General features: G+C 42.7%; 1 protein-coding gene across 8 annotated transcripts in view; it reads right to left on the bottom strand.

Moving 5' to 3' along the window:
- The window catches only part of ELMO1 (engulfment and cell motility 1), a 548,623-nt gene that overhangs the window by 12,695 nt on the left and 510,428 nt on the right, over positions 1–25,500 (bottom strand). For all 8 annotated transcript variants that reach the window (XM_060156835.1, XM_060156841.1, XM_060156838.1 and 5 more), the window contains 3 exons: positions 22,782–22,894; positions 12,728–12,835; positions 5,488–5,570 (listed from right to left, as the gene is read on the bottom strand). In XM_060156835.1, coding sequence (XP_060012818.1) covers positions 5,488–5,570; positions 12,728–12,835; positions 22,782–22,894 — 304 coding nt within the window. The remainder of the gene's footprint in view (positions 1–5,487; positions 5,571–12,727; positions 12,836–22,781; positions 22,895–25,500) is intronic.

The following is a 25,500-nucleotide window of genomic DNA, read 5'->3' as shown; positions in this document are numbered from 1 at the left end:
CTAACATTACAAGACAAACAATTTTCATATGCATACAAATGAAAGAGCCAGGCTGGTAGAGATACTGCTGTTTCTCTCAGCCCTCAAGGCAGCCTAGAAAAGCTGGGAGTGGCTGGAATATCTCTGTCAGTGAATCCCAGGAAGTAGCCTCCATTTGAAGTCTTATTTATGTGTTTATAGCAGTGTGCCCCATTATCTATCCATCCATCCATCTGTCCACCCACCTGTCCAATTTTCTATGTGTCATTTACAAGTTTTTTTTTAAAGTTTGGAAATGTCATTTACGCAGTTTGTTTTGTTGATCTCCTCTAAGGGGAGAGGAATCTCCTACAAGAAGGCCAAAACTACCCACACATATCCTAGGCTCAAATGAGAACATCATCTCTACACCTGTTTTGATATTGGTAACTTGTATCTTCTTTCATTTTCTCTTGGTTAGTCAGGCTAGAAATTTATCAATTTTATTTATCTTTTCCAAGGACCAAGTTTTTTTTTTTTTTTTTTTTGTGGTACGCAGGCCTCTCACTGTTGTGGCCTCTCCCGCTGTGGAGCACAGGCTCCGGACACGCAGGCTCAGCGGCCATGGCTCACGGGCCCAGCCGCTCCACGGCATGTGGGATCTTCCCGGACCGGGGCACGAACCCATGTCCCCTGCATCGGCAGGTGGACTCTCACCCACTGCGCCACCAGGGAAGCCCAAGGACCAAGTTTTGATTTTGTTGATTTTCTCTACTGTTTTCTTATTTTCAATTTCATTCATCTCTAATATTTACTATTTCTTTTCTTCTGCTTGCTTTAGGCTTAAATTGCTCTTTTTTCTCTAGTTTCCTAAGGTGGAAACTTTATTGATTTTAGATCCTTCCTCTTTTCTAATACATGCATTTAATGGTATAAATTTCCCTCTACACACGGCTTTCACTAAAACCCATACATTTTGATAAGTTATATTTTCATTCTACTTAGTTTAAAACATTTTGTAATTTCTCTTTAGACTTCTTTAAACTATGGGTTATTTGATAGTGTGTTTTCAATTTCCAAACATTTGGGGGATTTTCTATCTATCTTTCTGTTCTTTATTACTAGTCTAATTCCATTGTGAAGTAAAACATACTTTGTATGATTGCTCTTCTTTTAAATTTGTTAAGATGTATTTTATGGCCCAGAATGTGGTCTATCCTGGTGAATGCTTCTTGTAAGGTTGAGAAAAATGTGTATTCTGTTGTTGGGTGGATTTGTTAATTGGATGTAGTTGACTGATGGTGCTGTTCAAGTAATCAATATCCTTATTGATTTTCTTTCCACTTGATGTATCAATTACTGACAGAAGGGTACCAAAATCTCCAGGATAATAATGGGTTTGTGAATGTCTCCTTTCAGTTCTCTCAGTTCGTCTCATGTATTTTGATATCTTTGTCCATCCCCTTACTTTCACCTATCTTAGTCTTTATATTTAAGTGGGTTTCTTGTAGAAAACCATATAGTTGGTCTTGCTTTTTATCCACTCGGACAATGTCTGTCTTTTAATCAGTGTATTTAGACCATCGACATTTAAAATGACTATTGATATAGTTAGATTATATCTGCCATGTTTGTAACTCTTTTCATGTGTTGTATTTGTTCTTTATTTTTAACTTTCTCCCTTTTTTTTGTCTTCTGTTTTGAGTATCCCAACTCCTCCCTCCTATCCCTTATGACTTTGCTGTCATTCATTTCACTGATCCATATGCTATAATCATCTAACACATTTTACTATTATTATTTTAAGCAAAGAATTATCTTTTTGATGAATTAATAAGAAAAAAATATATTTTTATTTTACCTTCATTTATTCCTTCTCTGACACTCTTCCATTCTTTATGTAGATTCAAGTTTCTAACCTATATAATTTTCCTTCTGGCTGAAGAATTTCTTGCAGAGTAGGTCTGCTGGCAATGAATTTCCTTGGTTTTGGTTATCTTAGAAAGTGTTTCTCCTTCACTTTGGAAAGATAATTTCACTGGATATGGAATTTTAAGTTGTTGTTTTTTTTTTTAACACTAAATATTTCACTCTTTCTTCTTACTTGCATGGTTTCTGATGAGAAATCTACTTTAATTTTAATATTTGTTCTTCTACCAGTAAGGTGTTTTTCCTCCTCTGGTTTAAGATTTTCTCTTTGTCTTTGGTTTTCTTCAGTTGGAATATGATATGCCTAGGGTGTGTGTGTGTGTGTGTGTGTGTGTGTGTGTGTGTGTGTGTGTGTGTGTGTGTGTGTGTGTGTGTGTGTTGGTATTTATCCTGCTTGGTATCTTATAAGCTTCCTGGATCTGTGGTTGGATATCTATCTTTAATTTTGGAAAGTTCTTGGCCATTATTGATTCAATATTTCTTCAGTTCTATTCTCTTTCTTTTGGTATTTTAATTATATATATATTATACTTTTTGCAATTGTCTGTCAGTTCTCTGATGTTCTAATTTTTTTCCTTTTGGCATTTCAGTTTAGGAAGTTTCTACTGACTTATTTTCAAGCTCACTAATCCTTTCCTCAGCCATGTCAAGTCTACTGAAGAGCCCATTAAAAGCATATTTTATTTCACTTCTGTTACAGTACTTTTTACTTATACCCTTTCCTTTTGATTCAGTTCTAGAGTTTCCGCATCTCTGCTTATATTATCCATCTATTCTTTCATGTTGTTTACTTTTTCCATTAGAGCCTCTAATCCTTTTAATCACAGTTATTTTAAATTCTCTGTCTGATAATCCCAGAATTTGTGTCGTACTGCAGTCTGGTTCTGATGATTGCTTTGTTTTTCCAGGCTGTTTTTTAATTGCTTTTTGGCATGCTTGTAACTTTTTGTTGAAATCCAGACATGCTGTATCAGGTAATAGGAAGGGAGATACACAGACCTCTAGAGTGATGATTTATGTTAATCTAGCAAGGAATTGGGATATGTTAAATGTTTGCTATACTGTAAGTGCCAGAGGCTTCAAATTCCTCTAGTGTCCCTGTTTTTGTCTACCCTACTGACTTTGAGCTTCCCTAAATACTCCTCCTCAGAGAGAGGTTGTATCTTGCAGAACTTTCAGGTATAATCCAGTGTTACTATTTTGGAATCTAGTGGTATAGTGGTAGGATATGGGTGAGGGATAGCACTCCATAACTTTCCAATTAAATCTCCATCTTTTGGGGGTCCTGTGTCTTGTGGCTGTCACCTTCTCAAGTGTATCTCCAGTAGTATAGCTTTCTCAGTAGCATAGCTACAGAGTTTCCTACTGATTTCCTTGAGGTTCTGACTGCTGTTGATTATATCTCCCCCAACCCCAACCCTGTGGTTGAGATAAGAAGTCTAAAAAGGAATGCAATGGGAGAAATTCCTTTCCCCTAGCTGGGATAAAGGTTTGGAGAACAGGGCTTCGTTATGGAGAAGGCTCTGTCATATTCCATGATTACTCACCTCTTTCCCCTCCCAGAGCCATGATGGAGGTGGGCAGTGGGGGATGGGGGACTCTCCATAAGATCTTCACTGAGAGAATCTGCTAGGTTTACTGGAAATAAAGCCCATGAAAGTATGCCCCCACAAGCCTGCAACCCCCAAGAGTTTCTCACTCTCATACTAGCAGTCATCAGAATTGCCAGCTAAATGATCTTACAGCTCACGGCTCCAGTAGATTCTGCTTCAGGTGAGCAGATCTGGCTGGGACTCTCTGGATGTACCTGACTCTGCAGATTCCATGGCTGTGGTCTCCCCTGCAACATCAGTTCTCTTGGTAGTTCCAAGAAAATTGTTGATTTTCACTTTATTCAGTTTCTTCTTACTGTAAGGATAGGAGTGACAACTCCTAGGCTCTTTACAGGTTGGGGTGAAACCAGAAGTTCCTTCACACCTGTTTTACATAATTCGCTGTCCCAATCAGAATGCTTGAGCCCTTGCAAGTTGCTTGGCTGCCAACTATACCCCTCCTAGCCTTCTTTAGGTTACAGACTCTTGTTGCTGCCAATTTCCTCACACCTTGTCCTGCTCGGCTCCAAGTGTTATATAACCACGGGGACCTCAGCTGCAGCTGAGCAGAGCCGGTGCTCCGTCTGTTATCAGGTGGTCTTGAGGGAAGGCGGCCCCACAGGAGGCAAACCATGAAGGCTGGGGACTTGCGTCTCTAGTTAAGGATGCTCTTCTGGTATATGATGAGCTGTTGAATCCCTACTTCCCCATATCTTGGAGAAGAAAGAAATTCTGTGTAACAGATGACCTACAGACCCCAAGGCATGCCCTTATGTCACTCAGTGTTTTATATGATAGCACTGTGACAGGCTCGACACAGAAGGATTCATATGGACTTGAGGTGAGTTATACTTACGTAACTTAAGAAACAAAGATCTTGTTATCTGTCTCCTTGGCTGTATCCTCTCCCTGTTTTCTTCCTAAACAGTACTTTTGTAGTGCTTTTGATTTTCCTTAACCATAGATAGGGTCATCTTATGCAGACCTGGATTCACCTTCATCTTATAATGACTGAAATTACAGGGCAGGCATTATTCCCTTCAACACTGATTGATAACTAGGATGTGTATAACGTTTACATGTCTCTTAGATAATGACTCGGGACGATAAAGAAGCAACCTATTGATCTATGTGACATTTTTGGCTCCGAGGTGCCTGAAGCTTCCAGATGAAGCTGATTAATTTTGTTCACGGACAGATACTATGTAACACAAGATGCCAAGAAGTAAAAAATTGGCTCCCTGATGGCCCCTCCAAGGGCAAATACCTCCAAACTGGGGGCAAGGGAAATTCCTCCATCTTTTCAGAAAATGCCACCTCCCATACCCTCTGTTATGGAATGTAGGCTGTCATGGGGAACAACATGATGGGGAGGGTGAAGAATATTGCAGTGTGAAGAGTATTTAAGCAATATTCACCTCTGGGAAGATTTTCTCCCTTAAGCTGGGTTTGAACTGTTTCACAATATCTCCCATGATGCTGAAGAATATCAGGCCTTTAGAAGTTTTCTAAGATTTGTTTTGCGCCATCTAGTCTCTCCTCCCTTTCCCAGACTTCACTGAGACACCAGGCGGGTAACAAGAAGGAGGAAACGAAAGGGATTGGGGTGGAAGTGCAGAAGGGAGAATATGAACATAAATAGAAGGTTAGGAGAGGCCCAGAGGATGGACGGAGATGAGTGGAAAAGGCTTGAGAGAAGACTGGTGACAACAGAGAGAGGGCAATTCCTAGGGCTGTACGTAGAAAGGAAGTGAGAGAATGCAAGGCATGGTGGAGATTCGACAAGTGATCAGTGAGAGAAAGAATAAGACTAGGTAAGAGATGTAAAAGGAATGAGGGAAGGAAAAGGAGCTGAGTTTAAGAGATGTGTAACTGTGTGTGCGTGTGTGCACTCACACACACACACACACACCAACCGCACAAGCATAGCTACCAAAGAAGGGCTCGGCCCACTGCAGTCAGTAACTGCATTGAGCAGATAGAACAATTTGCAACTTGGAAAACATACCTTGTTTTGTTTAAGGGCACCTTTCTCTTTCATATGAGGGCAGTCCTTTCCCGTCACCACAGCTTTGATATCTGCCACCGGCACTGCAATTCATAAGAGAAAATGAAAGTAACTACATCATGTGACAGCTTAAGTGTCCAGAAAGTAGCAAGACTAAGCATCGAGTCTGCTGCTATGGCTGCCATTCCTAGACACTACCGCTAGAAGAGAAAAGAGGTGAAAAGAAAAGAGAAGTCAAGCGGTGTCCAGGGCTAGGAACTAAAATATATCCTTATATCCTGGTAAAAAGCATCCCCGGGGAGAAAAATCTATGTTCATAGTAGAATTTGGTTCAATAAAGCAAATACCTAAAAAAAAAGACCAGAAACAACAACAAACCCATCATAGTTGCATTAAAAGTGATGGTACTAGAAGCAGCGGTAATAATCATACTAATAGTGGTACTGATACTGATTTTATGGAAGACATCTATGTGCCAGGAGCAATGCCAAATGCTTCCTACAGATGGATATCTCCTGCTACAGTTGCTACATCTCTTTAGTTTCTGAGTTTTGGATAATGAGGGGAAGTAACCTTATCACAAAAAAATTTATCTGAATCTAAACCATCCTGAACTCTCATTCTCCAAATTCTCCCTCTTACCATCTCATTACTTCTCACAAGCATTCTGTGAGGCAGGTTTTATTATTCCTATTTTATGGACAATGAAATTAAACTCAATTAAATAAAGGGAACATTCCTTTCTGATAGGGAAGTGGTAGCTGGTGTTTATCTTGGAAATCCTGAGCGTAATGCAGTTTGATAAAATGATGTTATCTCTCATCCTACTCAGAACCTGGGGGAAGATAAAACATGTGGAAAGGTTTGGGCCTTTAAAGCTTTTGTTAAGATCATCTGATGGAGAGAAGGCAGTAGGATGGTTTGGAAGCTTAATTTAAAAAACTGCAAAGTCATCTGTCCCTTTCCAATTCCTAATCTTTCTCTCCTGTAAGGGACTGTGAATTTAGGAGCTCACTTAGGATCTGCAGAAGCTTTGCTTCATCAATTCCTTAGACTCCTCTAATGATGAAGATAATGAGAGATTTCATGATTAAAGTTCACCTATTTTTACTGGGGCATTGGGTTTGGGGGTGACATTTCGATGAAGAGAGAATTATAAGATATATCGAATGTCAAAACGACAAAACAGGAAGGCTCTTTAAAAGCTAACATTGTCCGGGTACCCTAAAGTTGCTAAGAACTTTGTCCAAATCTGTGACACCTCTAGAGCTCTCTCAAACCCTAGAGAAGAGTGAGGCTGTGAGGAACTCTTCCAGGATTCTCTGCAGGCACCCGCGGCTAGCTCAGTCCTGATTCTAGATCTCTTTGGTGGACCTGACTTGTACTCACTAATGACTGCCTCTCCTCTCCTTCCGGCCATATGGAAGACTACTCTTCCCAACAACTTCTGCAGTTAGGTGGGGCCATACGATTAGCTCTGGTCAGTGACATGTGAGAGGAAATGGCCTGTCTCTCTCTTAGCTGAGGCAGTGAAAAGTCCACGCCTACCAGCCTCTCTTCTCCAGCCACGGGGACTGATCCGGTTCCATGGTCCATCCAGATGGCGCAGCTCTGGGATGGCGGAGCAGCCATTGGCCTGAGTCCCTGTGATCGTGTGGACCAGTCCTTTGAAAGCCCATGTCAGTCACGTAATGTGAGGAGTGAGAAATAAACTCCTGCTGTCCTGAGCCACTGAGATTGTGGAGGTTATTTATTCTTGCAGCAAAATGTAGCGACGCAGCCTCTCCTGAATGGCATGACCCTTGACCTTGGACTGCTTTCCTTCTCTGCCTGGCTGCTCGAGATTGGCATCTTCTTTTAGACGGTCCTTGTGATTCCTGAACCTACCTTTGACCACAGCCTCTGACTTCAGTTCTCCTCAAAACCATTTTCAGAACCAACAATCAGCCCTGTTCTCAGTGGCTGACCTGGCTCCCTAATTACTACCCCAGGAGAAGATATTTGGGCACTTTGGGAAGCTGGGTTTACTTAAGATTTACTTTTCAATGAAAATCCACCACTGAAGTGAATTTGTGATATAATTAACATACCAACTCCAAAACCCTCCTCAAGCTTCAGATGGAGTTTGAGTCACAGGGTAGTTTTCTGTTGTATAATATGTAACATGGTCAATGAAGATCTATAAATAGTAAGTTACCCCTTGTCTTTGAAGATCTATAAATAGTAATTTACACCTTGGCTTTGAAAACTGGGCAAGATTAACTGGGAACAGGACAAGAGTAACACTAAAGTCTGTCGTGGGAGCAATCTTTAGAATCTCTAATGAGAAGGAATCAGCGGAGAAAAAGCACTCTTCCACCGTGCTTGTGGCATTACATATTTTATGTATTTTACATGCATTGTCCCCTGTCAAGGAGACGAGCTGCTATATTACTCACAGGATTACGGCTAAAAGGAAAACACAAAATTCTAAAAATACAGCATGGCTTTTAAAGGTTGCTCTTTACATAGTTTGTCTCTAGATGCACTGGAAGATTAGGCATCAGAAGGGCTAAAATGCTGTCCTCTCTAAAGCCATGAGCAGAATCAGACTCATATCCTTTGAATCTACACTCTTAAGAGGCAACAGAGGGCCCTTGATTACTTCAAAGCAGGGCTGGTGTTTCTATCAGGCCCTTTTTTGTAGGAGCAACCTAACTAAGTGGGGTTCAGAGATATGACAACCAGAAGGGTCACCACTGGTTCCCTAACGCCAACTCTAACTCCTTGCAGCCTGGCCTCATTTCTTTCAATGCTGTTTTCAGTTTGAGCTGGATTGAGACAATCTAATTCAACGCTCCCATTTTATAGATGGGAAGACTGAGGACTAAAGAGAAGAAATAAATCACGCAACATCACACAGCTAGTGAGGGACAGAGCTGGGACTGTTGCTCTTTCTTCTATTCTATGGTCCCTTGCTAGGCCATGATTTTTCCCTATGTTTGGAAGATGTCAGCCCCCCAAATCATGCTGAACACAGCCCTGGAAGTGGTTATCACTTCAGATATGTTCAGGAAACTCTTTGACTGCTACTATCTGGGGAAGGAACTTTAATTGTGATTAAAAAAAAATGCCTTTGAAAAAGTAAATGTGGCCACCATGATAAAAATTGTTCTAGCTTTCACCCCTGGGAGACAAGTTGAGACAGAAATCACCCCAGGAAGTAACCAGTAAGCCATGAGCACTTGCTGTATACACAGCTCCATCGTGGAAGCTCCTATGGGCAGAAATACAGAGGAGGGGCAGGCTGATCCCAGTACAGTTTAGTAAAGAATCTGGACTCTAACTTGGAAGCCTGGAGTGGTTGGAAGGGCTGTGCCTTTAGAATCACAGAGCCTGGATCTGAATTCTAGGTGCACCTACTGGCTATACCACTTTGGGCTTAAGTTCTTGGAGCATAAGCTCTCTTGTCTACAATGTAGAACTATAATATCATCCATCGCATAGGGCTGTTCTGAGAATTAACTCAGTGCTGGAGCCAAGATCATTGCTGGCTTTGAATCTAGGTGGTCTGGAGAAGTGGGTAAAAATCTAGGCCGTGGAGTTGGATGGCTGCATTCAGATCTTTGCTCTATTATTTATTGGACGTGTGACCTTCAACAGGTTACTTAACTTTTCTGTACCTCATTTTCCTCATCCTAATTTTCCAATGATACCTACCTCTTCAGGTTGTGGGGAGGATAATTTATTATGTAACGTAGAGCTCTCAGCACAGTGCCTGGTGTTGAGGAAACACTCAAAAGATGTTATTTGCGGTTGTTCTCATTATCAACAGTCAAAGTTAATTCTCTCTGTAGATTGAGGGGCCTGAATTATTCCCTATGCTTCAATGACCCAAATTGCCCACTTTGCTTTGCTGTGGCCATTGCTCCTCTCCTCTGCTGTAATAGGCTTCATGGCCTTGTGTGAGGGAGCAAAACCCTTTGATGTGGGAGTGAAGAGCGCTGGCCTAGACTCTTTCAAAGGGAGTCTCTGAGGGGCCCAGGCACTGCTGGAAAGCAGAGGAGTCTGGTGTTTAGTGGGGGTGATGAGAGTCTATAAACCTGGTGGGACGAATGTGGGGCGAAGGGAGATTAGGAGATGTGGATTTTCAAGGGCCATGTTTCTTGCCTAACAAAAGGAATACGAGAAGAGAGATTTGCTAAATCTTTAGACATGACGACAGCTAAGGAGAGGCCCTCAATCTCCACTTGCACTCTCTGGATTAAGAGGATTCAATTATGCTATTTGATTCACCAATATCTCAGTATTCAGCACTGATTAACTCAAGGGGTGGAAGACAATTTTCCCCTTGGTCGCAAGAGAGGGCAATTGTACACAGCAAGAGCAAGGGTACTTGAAATGAATTAAAGGAATGTCTCATTTTTCTAGTGGAATGAGGTTTTTGACTAAGGGCTCCAAGAGGATGGACTATTTTGCTCCAGGCAGGATGCGAACTGTAATTAAATGCAAACCAGATGGCAGGCCTGAAGCAGCAAACTTTAGTTTCCTAGGCTGGGACCTTCTCATCTCAGGCACACAATAGTTTCATTTGACTTCATTACATGAAATATACCCCCTCCCTGGCACACATGTGCATACAGATATAATCTCCTCAACACACACACACACACACACACACACACACACACACACACACACACACACACACACCACATCCTCTCATATGCACACACCTGCACAGGTACTCATTCTTGGTTTGCCTTGCAGTGGATAACTGTTCACGGAGCAGCTCTTCTGGAACTCTGAATTACTAGACTTCAAAGGCCGCAGAGGAAAGGAGTGGATGAGTTTCACAGCCACTGTCAGAGGGACTGATGCAACCCTTTCCCAGAAGCAGCCTCACTCTGTGGCCATGATCAAAAACTGTTTGGAGACCTGCAGCTCTGTCCTGGCTCTTCTGCACCACCCTGGCAAGCTGGCTCTCCCTGGCATCGGCCCTCGGGTTTCTAGCCCAGAGACCGTCCCTACTCAAGGCTCAGGTACTGTCCGCGACTTGACCTTCTCTAGGGGCAGGGCTACCGACTTCCTAAGCAGCACAACCAGCGAGAATGAGAGCGCTGCATTTAAACCTACAATCCACGCCAATCTAGTGCCTATCTGTGGGTGGAGGAGAGGACTAGATCCCTAGAACTATGGAGATAAATAACACAGGCAGTGAGTGGGAGAGCCGATTCTCTGGGCCATGTGGGTTAGGAATGAATCCAGCTGTGGTTTTTCTGTTTTCCTGCCCAGACCACTTTCCCTATTTCCTGGTCAGGTTAAGAACGAGGCGGTGAAAGACTTCATATAGAGCTTGTGGTTGCTTTGACCTCTAACTCTTCATTTTACTGCATTAGAGCAGAGATTCCAAATAGCTGGCCTCTGGACAGTTCTGAGTTCATGAGGGAGGTTTCATCAGTGAGTTTTTCACCAGTTAATAGCAAACAGAGGAAAATGAAGACACTGCTGTGAGTTTTTCACACAGCGAATTTAAGTTAGTACAAGGGACTGTCCTTTATTCCAAGATTAGGCCTTTCTGGTCTTTCGTTTTGTTTGATCAAGAGCCCTTTTTAAAATGAAAGCAATGTGATATTAAATTTTAGTTAGATTTTCTTTTATAATAGCCTTTATTTCTGCCAAAACTGAAAGTTGGCAACCCACTGTCGATTCACTTTTCTTGTTCTTTTAAAATATTTACGTATTGGTGAAAGCCCAATTTAGGGACTCACTATGAAGCGTGTCAGGCAACACCTGGCTCCACACTTCTCAATTTGAGCGCTCATCAGAAACGCCTGGAGGGTCTGTTAAGACAGAGGTTGTTGGCCCCATCCCCAGAGTCTGTGATTCATCACGTCTGGGAGTGAGGATCTGAGAAGCTGCATGTCTAGTAATTTCCCAGGTGATGCTGCTGCTGGTGGTCTAAAGACCACACTCTGAGAACCACTGGTCCAGCTCTGTCCATGGTGGGATGCGGAAGGCTTTCTGAGACCTGAAGGGAGGGTCCTTATTACAGGCAGAGGCCTGGGGAGACCCCATAGCAAGAATGTATAGACACTGCCCCAGACTCTGCGGTACTGGGTTTCAAATAACGTGGGCTGAAGAGGCAGTGCTCCCATGAAAGGAAATAAGATTGCCTTCTGAACTAAATGACACTATGAAGACCAGACTGTCCCATTTTTAAGCTGGAGGAAGCGAGAATGTTCCAGGCTGTCTGTCTGATATGTCAGCCCAGAGTCTGAGTGTGTCAGGAATTTGCCACTTGTGGTTTATTTTCCCCTGTGATGGCCATGAGCTGCAAGGAAGACAATACAGATTTGACTTCCATAGGCCCTGGGGTGACAAGGGGGGAGGTGCTAGGACCTGGAGGTAAGGATTCTGTTTGCGACTTGTTTATATGACTCATGGCAGGGTCAAGGTGACTTGTAAAAGTTATTTTAAAGTGTCTTTACTTTTTTCTCACTCTTTGATTTCTCTACCTGAGATATCCTCTGAGGCTATGTCTAACTTTATCTCATTTCTCTTCCAAATTAATCCATTACCTTTGTGTATTTTAATATTTCTGTAATACTTTGTTTAATTAGTACACTTAATGCTGACTAAAAAAATCTGGAACCTGCTTTGGTGTTGGGCTAAAATAATCTAGCATATGACTGGCTCTTTAAGAGACATGGTACAGAAATAGCAAATCGGTATACATAATATGTATTTTGGGGAATATTTAGGAAACAACAGAATGCTATTGAGTGTCTGAGTTACTTCTTGGAAGTAAACGAGCCATATGTGGATCTGGCATTAGCTCTGCATTATAAGTGTGGGATACAGTGAACTATAACGCATAAACGTGGCGGGATCAAGTACGTGATTCATGTGAAATTATTCTGGGTCATCAGAAAAAGACAACTGACAATCAGGTTTATAGTGTTTTTGCTCCTTAGAATAACACTTGGACAAGTAACGTAAAAGTGGGTGTTTGAACCCCAGGTTTACGTCTTTCAGGAAAGATAGGTGAGCATTCCTTTTACCCCCTCCCCTCTTCAGTCCCAAACCACACATCCATCAAGGTCTTATGCGTGATGAGACGGCTCGGCCAGGACTCACAGCTAGATGAGACATGCCTAATGGGTTTACTGAGGTTGACAGTCTTTCTGCGTGATATTCTGTGACCAGGAAACGAACAAGCAACCAAAACTCAGGCCTCCAACACAGGAGAGGCACTTACGTTTGTCCTGCAAGGAATCGTGGGGCACTTCTCCCTGAGGACTTTCTTCCAAGTCTCCATAATGCAGGACCTTGTGGTTTGGTGAAAGCCGACAATACCAAAACTTGTCTGGGGGAAAAAAACACAAATTTACCAGGTAAGCGATTCTGGTTTCCAAAAAATATTGACATCCTTATTTCGTCATAATCTTGCCTAGGAGAACACGCAGTTCCTTCGATTTTAATTCTTCAAGAAGGAATGATTCTAGAGCCCTGGAAGTTAGTCCCTTCTCGATTTTGATATTTAGTTAGCTCCTGTCCTTCTTGGTAGACATTTGGTACCACTGGGAAAGTTATCAAATCCTTTGAGGACAACGGCAACAGAGTTTCTGAGGTGGTGGCTTCCAGAGGGTTACTAGAATGACTAGGGGATTATTCTTTATTCAGTTGGGCCTGACAGAAGTGGGGAGGGAGATGAAGAGAAAACAGCTTTCTCAGAATTTTTCTGCTTCCACTTTCCTCTGTGAGATTGTAAGACTGATGAGATAGTTGTGCCATATCTCAGTTGGCATATCAAACCCCTCACCCCTGAGGCCTATGCACACAAACTAATCAATGAATATATTGTTAGGAAGCTAGTGATACACACAAGGGATGGAATTCATGAGGAAATACACTAATAATTCAGAAATGTATCCAAGAATGAGGATATTGCAATCATCTCCTCTCTCTTTCCTAGAGTTTAGTTCTCTTAAATAAGTGTGACCAGTACCTTAGGATCATTCTCATAAATAATTCCTTTAAGTTGACTTCCCCAAATGTAATAAAAATTTTTGAATAAGCTGGTGAGGCAGCAAGAAGGAGGCAGAGAGTGCTTTTTCTAGATAAGAAACTTAGATTGTGACAGCAATCTTCGTGCAGCTCTCAGGGCTGTGCTAGATGCTGCCTCCTCCAGGAAGCCCTCTCTGATTACTGCAGCCAAAGGGACCCTTCCCATCCTCTTAGCTGCTCCAGCATCTCCTTGGATCCTTGGTGCTCCCATGTTAAGCCCCTTAGTATTCCCCATTATCTGCCATAGACCCTAGGTAAGCAACTTGCCCCAGTGGGTTCAGTGTGAAAGGTTACTGACAGAAGAGGACTCCAGGACACACATCAGCCCTGACAGTGTGGAGAAGCCAGGGCGCTCTGATGACAACCACTGTCTTCACAATTGCACTGCACTGGTCCCTTGGCACAGTGCCTGGCATGTGGAAGTTACACAGTTGCTGTTGGCTAAATTGATAAATGAAGACCCACTGGTCAAGATGCTTAAGGCACAGAGCATCCCTGACCTGTAAACCCCTTTGTGACATTATGCAATTGGCAAACACAGTGGCCTTGGTCAAGTCACCCCATTACTGTGTCTACAAACACAAATTATTCTGAAGCCACTCTGACCAAAAAGGTCTCTATAATGTTTAAGAAAAATGTTCTTCTACCTAAAATTGCTTTCACTGCAAAACCACATTTTAACTACAATTCTTTTTGTAGAAAAGAAAGTTTTAAAACTGGAAGTAAAAGCCACACGATGAACAAAGAAAACACCCAAACTGGATCCACAAAAGCAAAATGGCTCTGTGATTCCTTTCTCATCTATAAACAGGGTTTGAGAATTCCTGAACGTAGCCAGAATATGGCAATCCATATACTTAAAAAAATCTAAACGCTGGTGGGAAAATTTGAGAGGAAAGAAACAGTGATTTGAGTGCTAGGAAAACATCTGGAATTGCTAAATTTTCAGAATTCTGTTATATATATATACCTATACACACACACACACTCAACAGCACAGGTCATTCTTCTGGGAGAGCATTTCAAAGGGAGAAAATAAAGTTATTCCCTGAATAATTCATAACCATTTCAATTAGGCAGTTTTCCATGAGGAGAACACATTTGGGAATTTGACTTGTAATTCACAATAGGAATTGCAATTCCAAAGGAGAGGGCCAAGTTTTGGCCACGAGCACCAACAGTGCTCTTGGGAACCTGGCATAAGTAATTGAAGAGATTTCTTCCCCCCGAAGGACCTTTCACCTTGTCTAAATGAACTGTGATGGCCACAAATCTAGCTTGAAAAATTTCCTAGAGAGCTCTCCTTCCCCTGCTACCTCTGAGATGGGACTTTGGCTAAGTGAGCAACTGAAAAACAGTGACAGAAAGCTGGGAAGGAAGTTGGTGAGCTGTGCTTGGACACGCTGGTCTTATTTTGAGTGAGGTCTTAGCCTGTTCTTCCTAGAAATCCCTCACTTTTCAAACCGGGGTAAACTCTAGGGATTGGCAGTGGTAACCTGAAGCCCAAGGGTCAATATGGCACAAATGGGTCAATCATCCTCCATATAATTGGGGGAGCATTGAGAACTTTAAGTGGTACAAACATATACTGTGGAGTAAAATGCACAACTTACATTCATTTGCAACACTTCAAAAATTTGCTGCACACATACTTTCGTAAGTTGTCTATTTAATACGTTACGTCTATTTCTCCAGTGAATATTTGCAGAGTGCCTACAGTACTCTACTGGGTGCAGCAAAAATTATTAGGATGAAAGGCAGACATGAGGGACAAAGCCAAGCAGCTCAAGGAGAAGGAGCTCCCTAGCTCTTAGTGGCAACTTAAAGAAATATGGTGGAAACACTTGTTTCCCAGGTCTGGGAAGTAGGGACTGTGACTCAGCAACTCTGCCTATACTACAGGGAAAAACAGGAACAGGGAAAATCTCTCGTGCAACACACTCCTACATTCAGAAACTATTGAAAACAGTGGCTATTTATCAGGGTTCCGGGAGGTAAAACAACCGTCTTCCTTGAAAAGCTGTAGTCACTGTTTGTTTAAAGAAACACAAAAGGGGCTTCCCTGGTGGCGCAGTGGTTGAGAGTCTGCCTGCCGATGCAGGGGACACGGGTTCGTGCCCCGGTCAGGGAAGATCCCACATGCCGCGGAGCGGGCTCACTGAGCCTGTGCTCTGCAATGGGAGAGGCCACAACAGTGAGAGGCCCACGTACTGCAAAAAAAAAAAAAAAAAAAAAAAAAAAAAGAAACACAAAAGGCTACTTGGAACCTTGCCATAACAATACAGGGTATAGCTGACAGATTTTCCTCCTTCCAGAGGCTTAAATTCTCTTGACTTTTATGACACCACCAGCTTCTGGTTTTCCTCCTACCTCTGGCTACCTCTTCTCTTATCCTATAGAAGTTCCTCTTTCTCTGTCTACTACTAAGATGGTGGAGAACAAAAGATCGGTGCATCATTGATGTGAGTGATGTGTTCTGCTCCTCCCATCAAATAGAAAGTCTTGGATGGATGACAAAATATTGGAAAAGGGGCTGAACGGCTTGGGAAGGTTGTTTTGACTCAAACAAATGGGTGGATACTCAGCCAGTATCTCTCTCAGGATAAAGGCTGGAGTCGTTAGCTCTGGGAAGGTTTAGAGGCATCATAACTTGTGTGTGGCTGTCTTGAAGGCAGAGCCCCTATATAGGAGAGCAGAGATGCCACCTCCGACCAGCAGAGCGCACCGACTTGTTGGGTGAGACAGTTTCAGTGTCAGCCATCAGTGGCAGCTTGATTCGCAGTTTCTTTTATGGTAAGAAAAATGTGTATTTTCTATTCAAAACCCAGCATGATGTTACTAGTTCCCCAATCCCTCTGGGCAATGAATGAGTGGATTGTGTCACTAAAAGCAATTAGCAGGAAGCAGTGAGAACATTAGCAAAGATTGTTTAGTAGCATTTAAAGAGAAAACAGGAGTTAGTATAGAGGTCTTTCAGTCAATTAGAAATGTTAGTACGTTAATAGCCATCTTTTCATTCCCCCAACTCAAAAACTGAAAATATGGAGATCATTTTGTGCTTCACTCTTTTTTTCTGTGTGTGTGTGTGTGTGTGTGTGTGTGTGTGTGTGTGAAGGTCAGAGGAAAAGCTGGTTTCAAAGCTCACAGCCTGGTAAGAAGGTCTCCAGGGCTGATTAAAGTTATATGTCACATAGATCATTATGCAGCTAATCACCCTTGACAACTGTAATTCTTGCAGCAATGTTCGAAAGAACTTTCTGCAATGATGCAAATACTCTGTACCTGCTTATTCAATAGGAATAGAAGAAATTTTGAATTTTATTTAATTTTAATTAACTTAAATAGCCATAGGTAGCTATATGGAACAGTGCAGCTCATTGTCTCTCTTCATACCCAGGCTGGAGACCAGTGTTGGGTCGGCCAGCAGGTGTTTATGGGAGACGGGCAAGCTGAATAGCTACCATTGTCGAGTGTGAAATGTGGACTGTAAAGTGAGGCACAGGGCACAGCAAGAACCGAGTCCTGATCGACTCTGCCATGGACTCAGGGGGACATCTTTGTCTTGTGCGCAAAGCCCACAGTTGGCAGCTGGCTGCTGGCCCAGGGGGCCCTGAAAGTCCTGTGTTTGGAAGACAGGCGGCCTTTCCTAAAGTGAAATCTTAGGGCACTTCCACTAGGACTTTGGGTCTTTCTTAGGTTAACCTAAAATGTGCGAAATCTTCAGCGTGCTCAGGGGAAGGTCTGCTTCCTGCCTAGGGTCAAACGTTTCCAAGTCACAAAACATGAGGAACCCCAGCAATGCTTTTAAAGGGAAATGTCATCTTCCAGGTGATGAGATAGAAGATATCTCTGTTGGTTCAGTAAAGGAAGACAACAACTACGGATACAGAATGAAGGTCATTCCGCCTTTCAAATCTTCCTCACTTCACTGAACATTCTTCAGAACGAGATACTCTTGTTTTGATTCAGAATTCTGTCTCCCTGGAGACTCTCCTTTCATAGCAAAAGATTAACTCCAGAGCCCCCAAGTCATTTTAAAGATGGTTTGGCCTAACTGATACTTTGGAGTCACACAGACCTGAGTTACACACCTGGTCTTGACACATCAGCTATGGAGTCTTGGCCAAATTATAAAAACCTTAGGGACCCCTATGGTTCCTTTGTTAAGTAACACTAATAATTATATGAGTAAAACATATATAGAGTATTCATCATGCACCTTCCACAGAGCTGGCTCTCAAATATTAGTGCCTTCCTAATCTTCTAGTCAATGGTAACCCCTCTCATTCACATTACTGGTCCCTCCACCATTTTTTTTAATGTTTTTTTTTTTGTGGTACGCAGGCCTCTCACTATTGTGGCCTCTCCCGTGGCAGAGCACAGGCTCCGGACGCGCAGGCTCAGCGGCCATGGCTCACGGGCCTAGCTGCTCCGCGGCATGTGGGATCTTCCCGGACCGGGGCACGAACCCGTGTCCCCTGCATCGGCAGGCGGACTCTCAACCACTGCGCCACCAGGGAAGTTCTGGTCCCTCCGCCTTTTGAGAACAATGATTATCTGTTATTTTCATCTATTGCGAAGTGATTTTTTTCTGAAAATAATCTGGCTTCTCTTCTTTTGAAAAAACGCATTTACTTATACCTGCCTTTTTGTAAAAATGAGTTATGATAAGGTTTAATTAAATATTAAAAGAAAATTTTCAATCAAAGAGGAAGAAACAACCTGCTCCCCAAAAGGGTTCACATGGTTACTGAAATGGCCTGAACGTACCATTCAGCTCTAGGTCTTCTGAGTGAGCTGAAAGAACAAGGCAGGTTCACCGCCCTTGGCCTCGGCGCAGAAACATGCCAACTCCTCTGGGTACACGTTTCACTCACCAGTGGGTTTCAGATTAAGTTTGTCATGTTAATGCTTAGAGAAGGGATACTGGTCAACAAAACGGACACTGTCTTCAACAAGAAGCAAAAGTTTCATACTATCATTTCTTGAAAATGATACTCCAGTGTGTAGCCTTGGGCTCTTATCAAGACTATTCAATGCAAGTGATTCTGAAAGACCCTAATCTCTGAAAAGAAAGGAAAATAGGAGGCAGTTCCTGAGCCTGTAGATTCTCATGAAGCATATAACAGCTCGAACATAGACAACTTCTGGGATTTCATCTTAACTCTCTTGAGAAGTTCAGGAAACATGGAAGCAAGGCAATCTCGTTATGAAGGATTGTGAACAAGAGCCTTTCACCTTCCACAGAGAATGCGGGACAGAGGGAAGCAAGTATGTGACAGCCGTTGCCACTCTATGGCCTGTGTTTAAAAACCTATATTCTAAGTAACTGTAAGCTAACATTAATACTAATACCATTAATGAATGTGTGACCATGTGCTGAGCACCAAGTGCTATAGATGCATGATTTTATTTAACCCTTGCAATGATTCGATGTAGGAACTGACATCATCCCCACTTGACAGATCAGGAAACAGAAGCACAGAGAGATTTATTAGGTTGTCCAAGGCTACCCAGCTAGGGGGTGGGGAGGCAGGGACTTGAATGCAGCCTGGTGTGTCTCCCATGATTTACTGCCTCTCAGTTCTACTGTGGTCAGAATTCCCAGAAATCCAGATTTGTATATATCTATATTGGACTAACCAAGTAGCAGAGTTGCAAATGAGGCAGGTAGAATGATGGGCAAGTAGCAACTCAGGGGCCTTCTAGCCAAACGTGGCACACTAAAGGGCTCTACATCTGCTCCTCTTCTTTCCAGTTCTGTGAGACAGGAAGCTCTTTCCTATTTTCCCCTGTAAAGTTAATACTTAAATCCACTCATCTGTGTTTGACTCACCGTTGGACAAGTTTAGAGGGAGTGTGGTCACGCACGGGCCCTTTGCGTATGTGCTTGCTCTTTAACCAGGGATGGCTCGTGGCTGTTCCTGTCTGAGATCTCACCTTTCTCCAAGGGATTAAAATGATTTTCCATCATGTCCTCACTAATGTGGGTAAATCTAAATGGAATGTTTTGATGGGGTGATAGGAAACCAATTTCAGCACAGTCTGCTTTGAATCCCTATTTTTAAGCACACAGAGCTAGTCACCAGGTTTTAGATCAATTTACCAAACACCAAAAAGCCTTCCTTCACTTGGAAGGATGATTTTATACTAAACACAGATGGTCGTGCTCCCTAGGGAGTTTAACTAATAAATGTATAATCTAGATGCTAATATTTTTTGTTCAGTAGGTAATTCATTTTTAGAAAACTGGAAAACGTGGCATATTTGGGACTAACACTTCTTTAGCCAAAAAACTGTAATTATGACATCTAGAATCAGGATTATTCAAGTAGAATCTACCCATTTCAGCCTAGAAAGGGAAGTCTCGTGGTGGAGTAGACTGGAAGGTCAAATTGCGTTCTCTGAATTAGGTTCCGAAGGATTCTAGCTAGGCATGAGCGGAGGCATTGGGTGGCATGTGTCTATTTGCCACCTCTCTCCTCCCCCCACTTCTGTGCCTTTTGCCCAATATCAGGTAAATAAAAACTTTATAAATCACCTTACGTGGGCAATATATCCTGAATATTGATTTTGCCAAAGGCAATGAGGAGATCAGAGCATACAGTAGGCAATCTGGCTGATTGAACTAATAGATCATCTAGTCCTGTTCTCCCACTTAACAGATGAGAAACTGTGGCCCTGAGAGGTCACGTGTTCTGCATATAAACACCCAGGTGGTTAACTCTGTAAGTACAGAGTTGAGAAGCTTAGAACCAAGTCTACTCACCCCCAGCTCATTGTTCTTTTCTACAGGATCATCCAGAATACAACAGTAGCTACCACCCCCTTTGTTTAAGGCTGCTTTCTAAGAGCTGCATTCATGAGCACTTTTCTTCCTCACAATAACTTTAGGAGACAGGCATTGTTAACCCCATTTCTGACGGGGAAACTGCTCAAGGTCACAGAGCTGGACAGGGACAGAGGTAGGAAGGTACCCACTTCATCTGGCTCCAGGGCTCTTGTCTTCCTCACTGTGCCACACTATCTTCTTAGAACAGCATTCACTCTGATGAAGGTGCCCAAATGCAAGGAATGCAGTGAGGAAAGAGGGGGTGAACCAGTCCTCCAACGGCTGAATGGGAGAGGTGAGTTCCTTCTTCCTAATGTGAGCCTTTGTCAGTCCCAGCTGTAACTCAGTCCTTTCTTACTCTGCCCATTTGTCCTCCCCCAGGCCCAGCCTGAAGCTCATTGTCATGGTTTATTTTCTTTTTTTTTTTAACATCTTTATTGGGGTATGATTGCTTTACAATGGTATGTTAGTTTCTGCTTTATAACAAAGTGAATCAGCTATACATATACATATGTTCCCATATCTCTTCCCTCTTGCATCTCCCTCCCACCTACCCTCCCTATCCCACCCCTCCAGGTGGTCACAAAGCACGGAGCTGATCTCCCCGTGCTATGCGGCTGCTTCCCACTAGCTAGCTACCTTACGTTTGGTAGTGTATATATGTCCATGCCTCTCTCTCGCTTTGTCACAGCTCACCCTTCCCCCTCCCCATATCCTCAAGTCCGATCTCTAGTAGGTCTGTGTCTTTATTCCTTCTTACCCCTAGGTTCTTCATGACATTTTTTTTTCTTAAATTCCATATATATGTGTTAGCATACGGTATTTGTCTTTCTCTTTCTGACTTACTTCACTCTGTATGACAGACTCTAGGTCCATCCACCTCACTACAAATAACTCAATTTCATTTCTTTTTATGGCTGAGTAATATTCCATTGTATATATGTGCCACATCTTCTTTATCCATTCATCCGATGATGGACACTTAGGTTGTTCCCATCTCCTGGCTATTGTAAATAGAGCTGCAATGAACATTTCGGTACATGACTCTTTTTGAATTATGGTTTTCTTGCATTGCTGGTGGGAATGTGAATTGGTACAGCCACTATGGAGAACAGTATGGAGGTTCCTTAAAAAACTACAAATAGAACTACCATATGACCCAGCAGTCCCACTACTGGGCATATACCCATTGTCATGGTTTCTTATCCTCTGGGAATAACCTGCATTTTCATTTGTCAAGGAAGTTCTGCCTTTGGACATTCCTTAATATGATTTTTAATGCTTACATTCGAAATACGTTGAATTTACTCAATATTCAGCGCAAAGCCATTAAAAGTAAATGGCCGGGAGGATGGGCTCAGCATAAACACGAAGTGATGTTTGTCATTAGTGGGTGAGGTCTGTGTCTGAGCAGGGCATCCATCGGGTTTCAAAAATATCTGCCAGGGTTTCTCTGGGGCCATAACTGATGCTTGTTCTTGGTACAGTTGCTAATGCTTATGCTTGTTCCTGACTGTTCCCCAATCTCGTCACCTCTCCCCAAATCTTATCTTTCAATTTTATTTTCTATTTGTTTCCAGGACAGTATGATATGAGGACTTCGCAATGAGCAGTATGTCAAGAAAGCAATCAAGGGACTTTACTTCCCTGGCTAAGAAACAGCTGGAAATTCTTTCCACCTACTGGAGCTAGTCTAATGGCATCCATTTGAACTGGATATTTTGGGATTAACGTTTATAGAGACAGTTCAGAAATTTGTCTTACAAGATTATGAAAATTGATTCTATCCCACCTTGGTTCACTGTTACTTATATCTACAAATAAAATAATTCTGACTTGGAAGAGAATCAGTATGGGGATTTGAAAATAAGGGCCATCCATGCTGAAAATTTCAAGATCAAATCCAACAGCGGGTGCCAGCTCTCCTGATAGCATAGTGAATCATTAAAAGTTAGCGCCATAGAGCTGCTGGAGTATAAATCCCTGCTCTTCTGTGACTTTGAGCAAGTTACTTCGCACCTCACTGCCTTACCTTCCCTATCTGTAAAGTGGGCGTAATCACAGGAGCTACTTCATAGGGTTACTGGGAAGATGAGCTTCATTAACCTAGGTAAAGTGAGAGCCTGGCAGATGGTAAGCTCTCAATAACGTCAGCTGCTGTTGAACCACTACTGGCAGACTTGAGGCACGAAATGGCCCAGGTGGCTCTTCCGCTCCACAGGTCTCCTGGTGATTCTAGATTTTGATTCTCCCTGGGTATACATGGGAAATCAGAACTTACCTGGACTGCTAGTCCTGTCCTGAGTACAAGGCTGCATAGCCTACCCTTAAACCAACACCCATGCCCGTGTGATTCCGCAGGGGGCAGGCCACTGTTCTTCCTTGCTGGGTCTGGAGTGGCCCCAAACAATACCTTGCCTCCGCCGGCAGTTGAGTTTCCTAAAGCAGGTCCCTTCCACGAGGCGGTTCAGGCGTTGTTGTTTGATCAACTCCAAGATTTCTGGCTGAATCTTCTCCTTTAGTTCCCTGTGAAAGGATAAACACATATTCCACAGCGCGCCTTGAGGACAGCACTTGGCTGAAAGGGCACCGTGGGCAGACGGGGCAGGCGAGTGCAAGCTGCAACTTTTCATGAACAACCCGATACTCCCAAGTGGGTGCTTCAGAGAATCATTTATTAAGCATCAGTGGAAAGAGGTTCTCTGACATTTACAGATACCCACAAGAGCACCAATCACTTCAGTGACGTTTTTCTAGACCAAGGTCTCCTGAGAAATTTCTTCTCTTGTTTTACAAAGCCACAGATATAAACTTATGTGAAAATTCACTCAGCTCTGCTGAGACAATGACTCTCTGGTCATGTTCTGCCCCCTTACAGCAGATAAACCCCTAGACTGCATCTGTGATCTGCCACCACAGCAAACACAGTATCGGGTAAAGTACAGGACCACATTTTGCTTTGGATTCTGTCACTTACAACTGGGAACAACACATTGACCCAGATTGTAGCCCACAGAGATTGGGATAATGAGAGGATAAATGAAGGCTTATTTGCATCTTGTCTCAGGGTAATACAATGTAATTTAGGTTTAGATGCACTATGCTGTAAAGATATGATAACAGAGTGCAATGGGTTTTAAATCTTTTATTTCAAGAGCAGAGATTTTTTATCGTGTGAAATTTTATGTAGTGCCCTAGCATTTGAGTCTAGTAAAGCTAGAGTTGTTCTACTTGAGGATGTATAGAGAGACCCAGAGTCCAGCCCTCAGAGCAGTGTTGAAAGCACTGACCCAAACTCAGAAGGATAGGACTTCAGTCTAGGCTCTGCCCATGATTGGCATTTCAGGTAGCTCCTGTAAGTCTCAGTTTCCTCATCTGTAAAATGGGAATAAGAATCTTTCCTGTCCCAAAGGAGACAGTGTGAGTGTAAGTTAGCTGTAAGCATTGGGCAGGAATGCAAGGTGTTACTGAATTTGCTTTGATAATATTCTCTTCTTTCCTCAAGCCAAATATTCCTGGTGCCCATATTACACGGTAGTCAAGGCTCACATTTTTGTCAGCTTCAGCCTTAACTCTGGGCTTGCTCTGGATTGCAGGCAATCTGTCTTAACATGGTGTTCTGTTTCCAGGTGCGGAAGGCACAGACACTCGGTACGTGTGTGCTATGAGCCAGATAGTATGTACCACGCAATTTTAGCTCATTTAACACCCCTTCCCTCCTCCCCACTACAAAAACGCCAACTTTTGGGAACAGGTATTAATATCATCATTCCCATCTCACAGACAGGAAAGAGTTTACAGAGGTGAAGCCCTGAATAGGGGTACAAACTCAAGTGTTTCTTGTGCAAACTGCATCTATTTACCCATGAGAAAAAAAAAAGAATAAAAAGTGATATAAAAGGATCTGGCCATCTAACAATATTCTAGAAAGCTGTTAATACATATTTTGGACTTAAATGGCCTCAAATTCCCTGTCATTTGATTCTGTTCCAACTGACTATTTATAAAGCCTAATGTGAAGATTCAGCCCCAGAGGTACAGCCTGGTGCATTTGCTTTACTTGCATTTGCTCTTCCAGTGTGGGTCTCACAGGGTCTCATCTCAGGCTTTCAGGTCACTAAAACTATCTATTATCAGCGTTCAGCTTTTGTAGAATGGACTCAGCAAATTGCAGCTTTGATGAACCCTGCTCCGAACGGAGAAGAAGGTGGGGAATTGCCAGGGCAGTTGCACACAACAATACATCACCACTCCTGGCTTCCGAGTTGGGGCGACGGGGAAATCATGGGAGAGAGAATCTGAATTTCATCAAGTCTGAGGTTAGAGATGTATCTTTAAATAATAGTTTTACTCGGCTAGAGTTTAGTTATTAAAATGGAGATGAAGATGCAGAGACAAGGGCCAAAAGGAGGAAATAACTGAAAGGACTTGATGATTTATGAGTTTTAGTGTAAGACCCTGATGTGCTCATCAGGACACTCTCCATTATGAACCATCTTCGGAGACAGACTATCAGAATAAGTGGATCTGCTGCTACAAGAGTTACCTTTTCTTGTTATGAACCCCAAAGGACTCCAAAACATGATGAGGCAATGTGGGAAATGGAACAGGTTTTTTTTTTTTTCCCCTAAGTTACATCCTCTTCTTTCCCTGCAAATGGATTCAGTAGTTACCAAATTCACTCATATTAGGAAAACATATGTAATCCCTATACGGTGTCTCTGTGAATGAGATATGACCTCTAGGGTAATCCAGGTAGTAACCATGGGCTGGAATTGGGTGTTGAAATCCTCAGCTTGGGGCTAATGAGGTCAAGGTCATGGGTTCACTGGCTTTGCTTTGATAAATATTCCCCTAATTCTATCTAAAAGCCCTGTAAATAAATAAAAGGAGGAAGATTAAAGGAGGGAGAACAAATGAGTGTGTGAAGAGCAATTCAAATTCTAACACTTTTTCCTGAAGAGAATCCCAAGTCCAGGCCCAATGAGGCCAGTGCCATGTGCAGAGGACAGACAGCACCACTAGACTAGTGAGACTCCTTCCTGGACCTGGGGTGTGCCCTGCCGAGCTGCCATCTGGTGTTCATCTAGAACAGAGGTTGGCAAATTTTTTCTGTAAAAGGCCAGATGGTA

Source organism: Lagenorhynchus albirostris, chromosome 8 (genome assembly GCF_949774975.1).
Source record: "Lagenorhynchus albirostris chromosome 8, mLagAlb1.1, whole genome shotgun sequence".
Taxonomy (NCBI): Eukaryota; Metazoa; Chordata; class Mammalia; order Artiodactyla; family Delphinidae; genus Lagenorhynchus; species Lagenorhynchus albirostris.
This window is presented reverse-complemented; position numbering and strand designations above follow the sequence as displayed.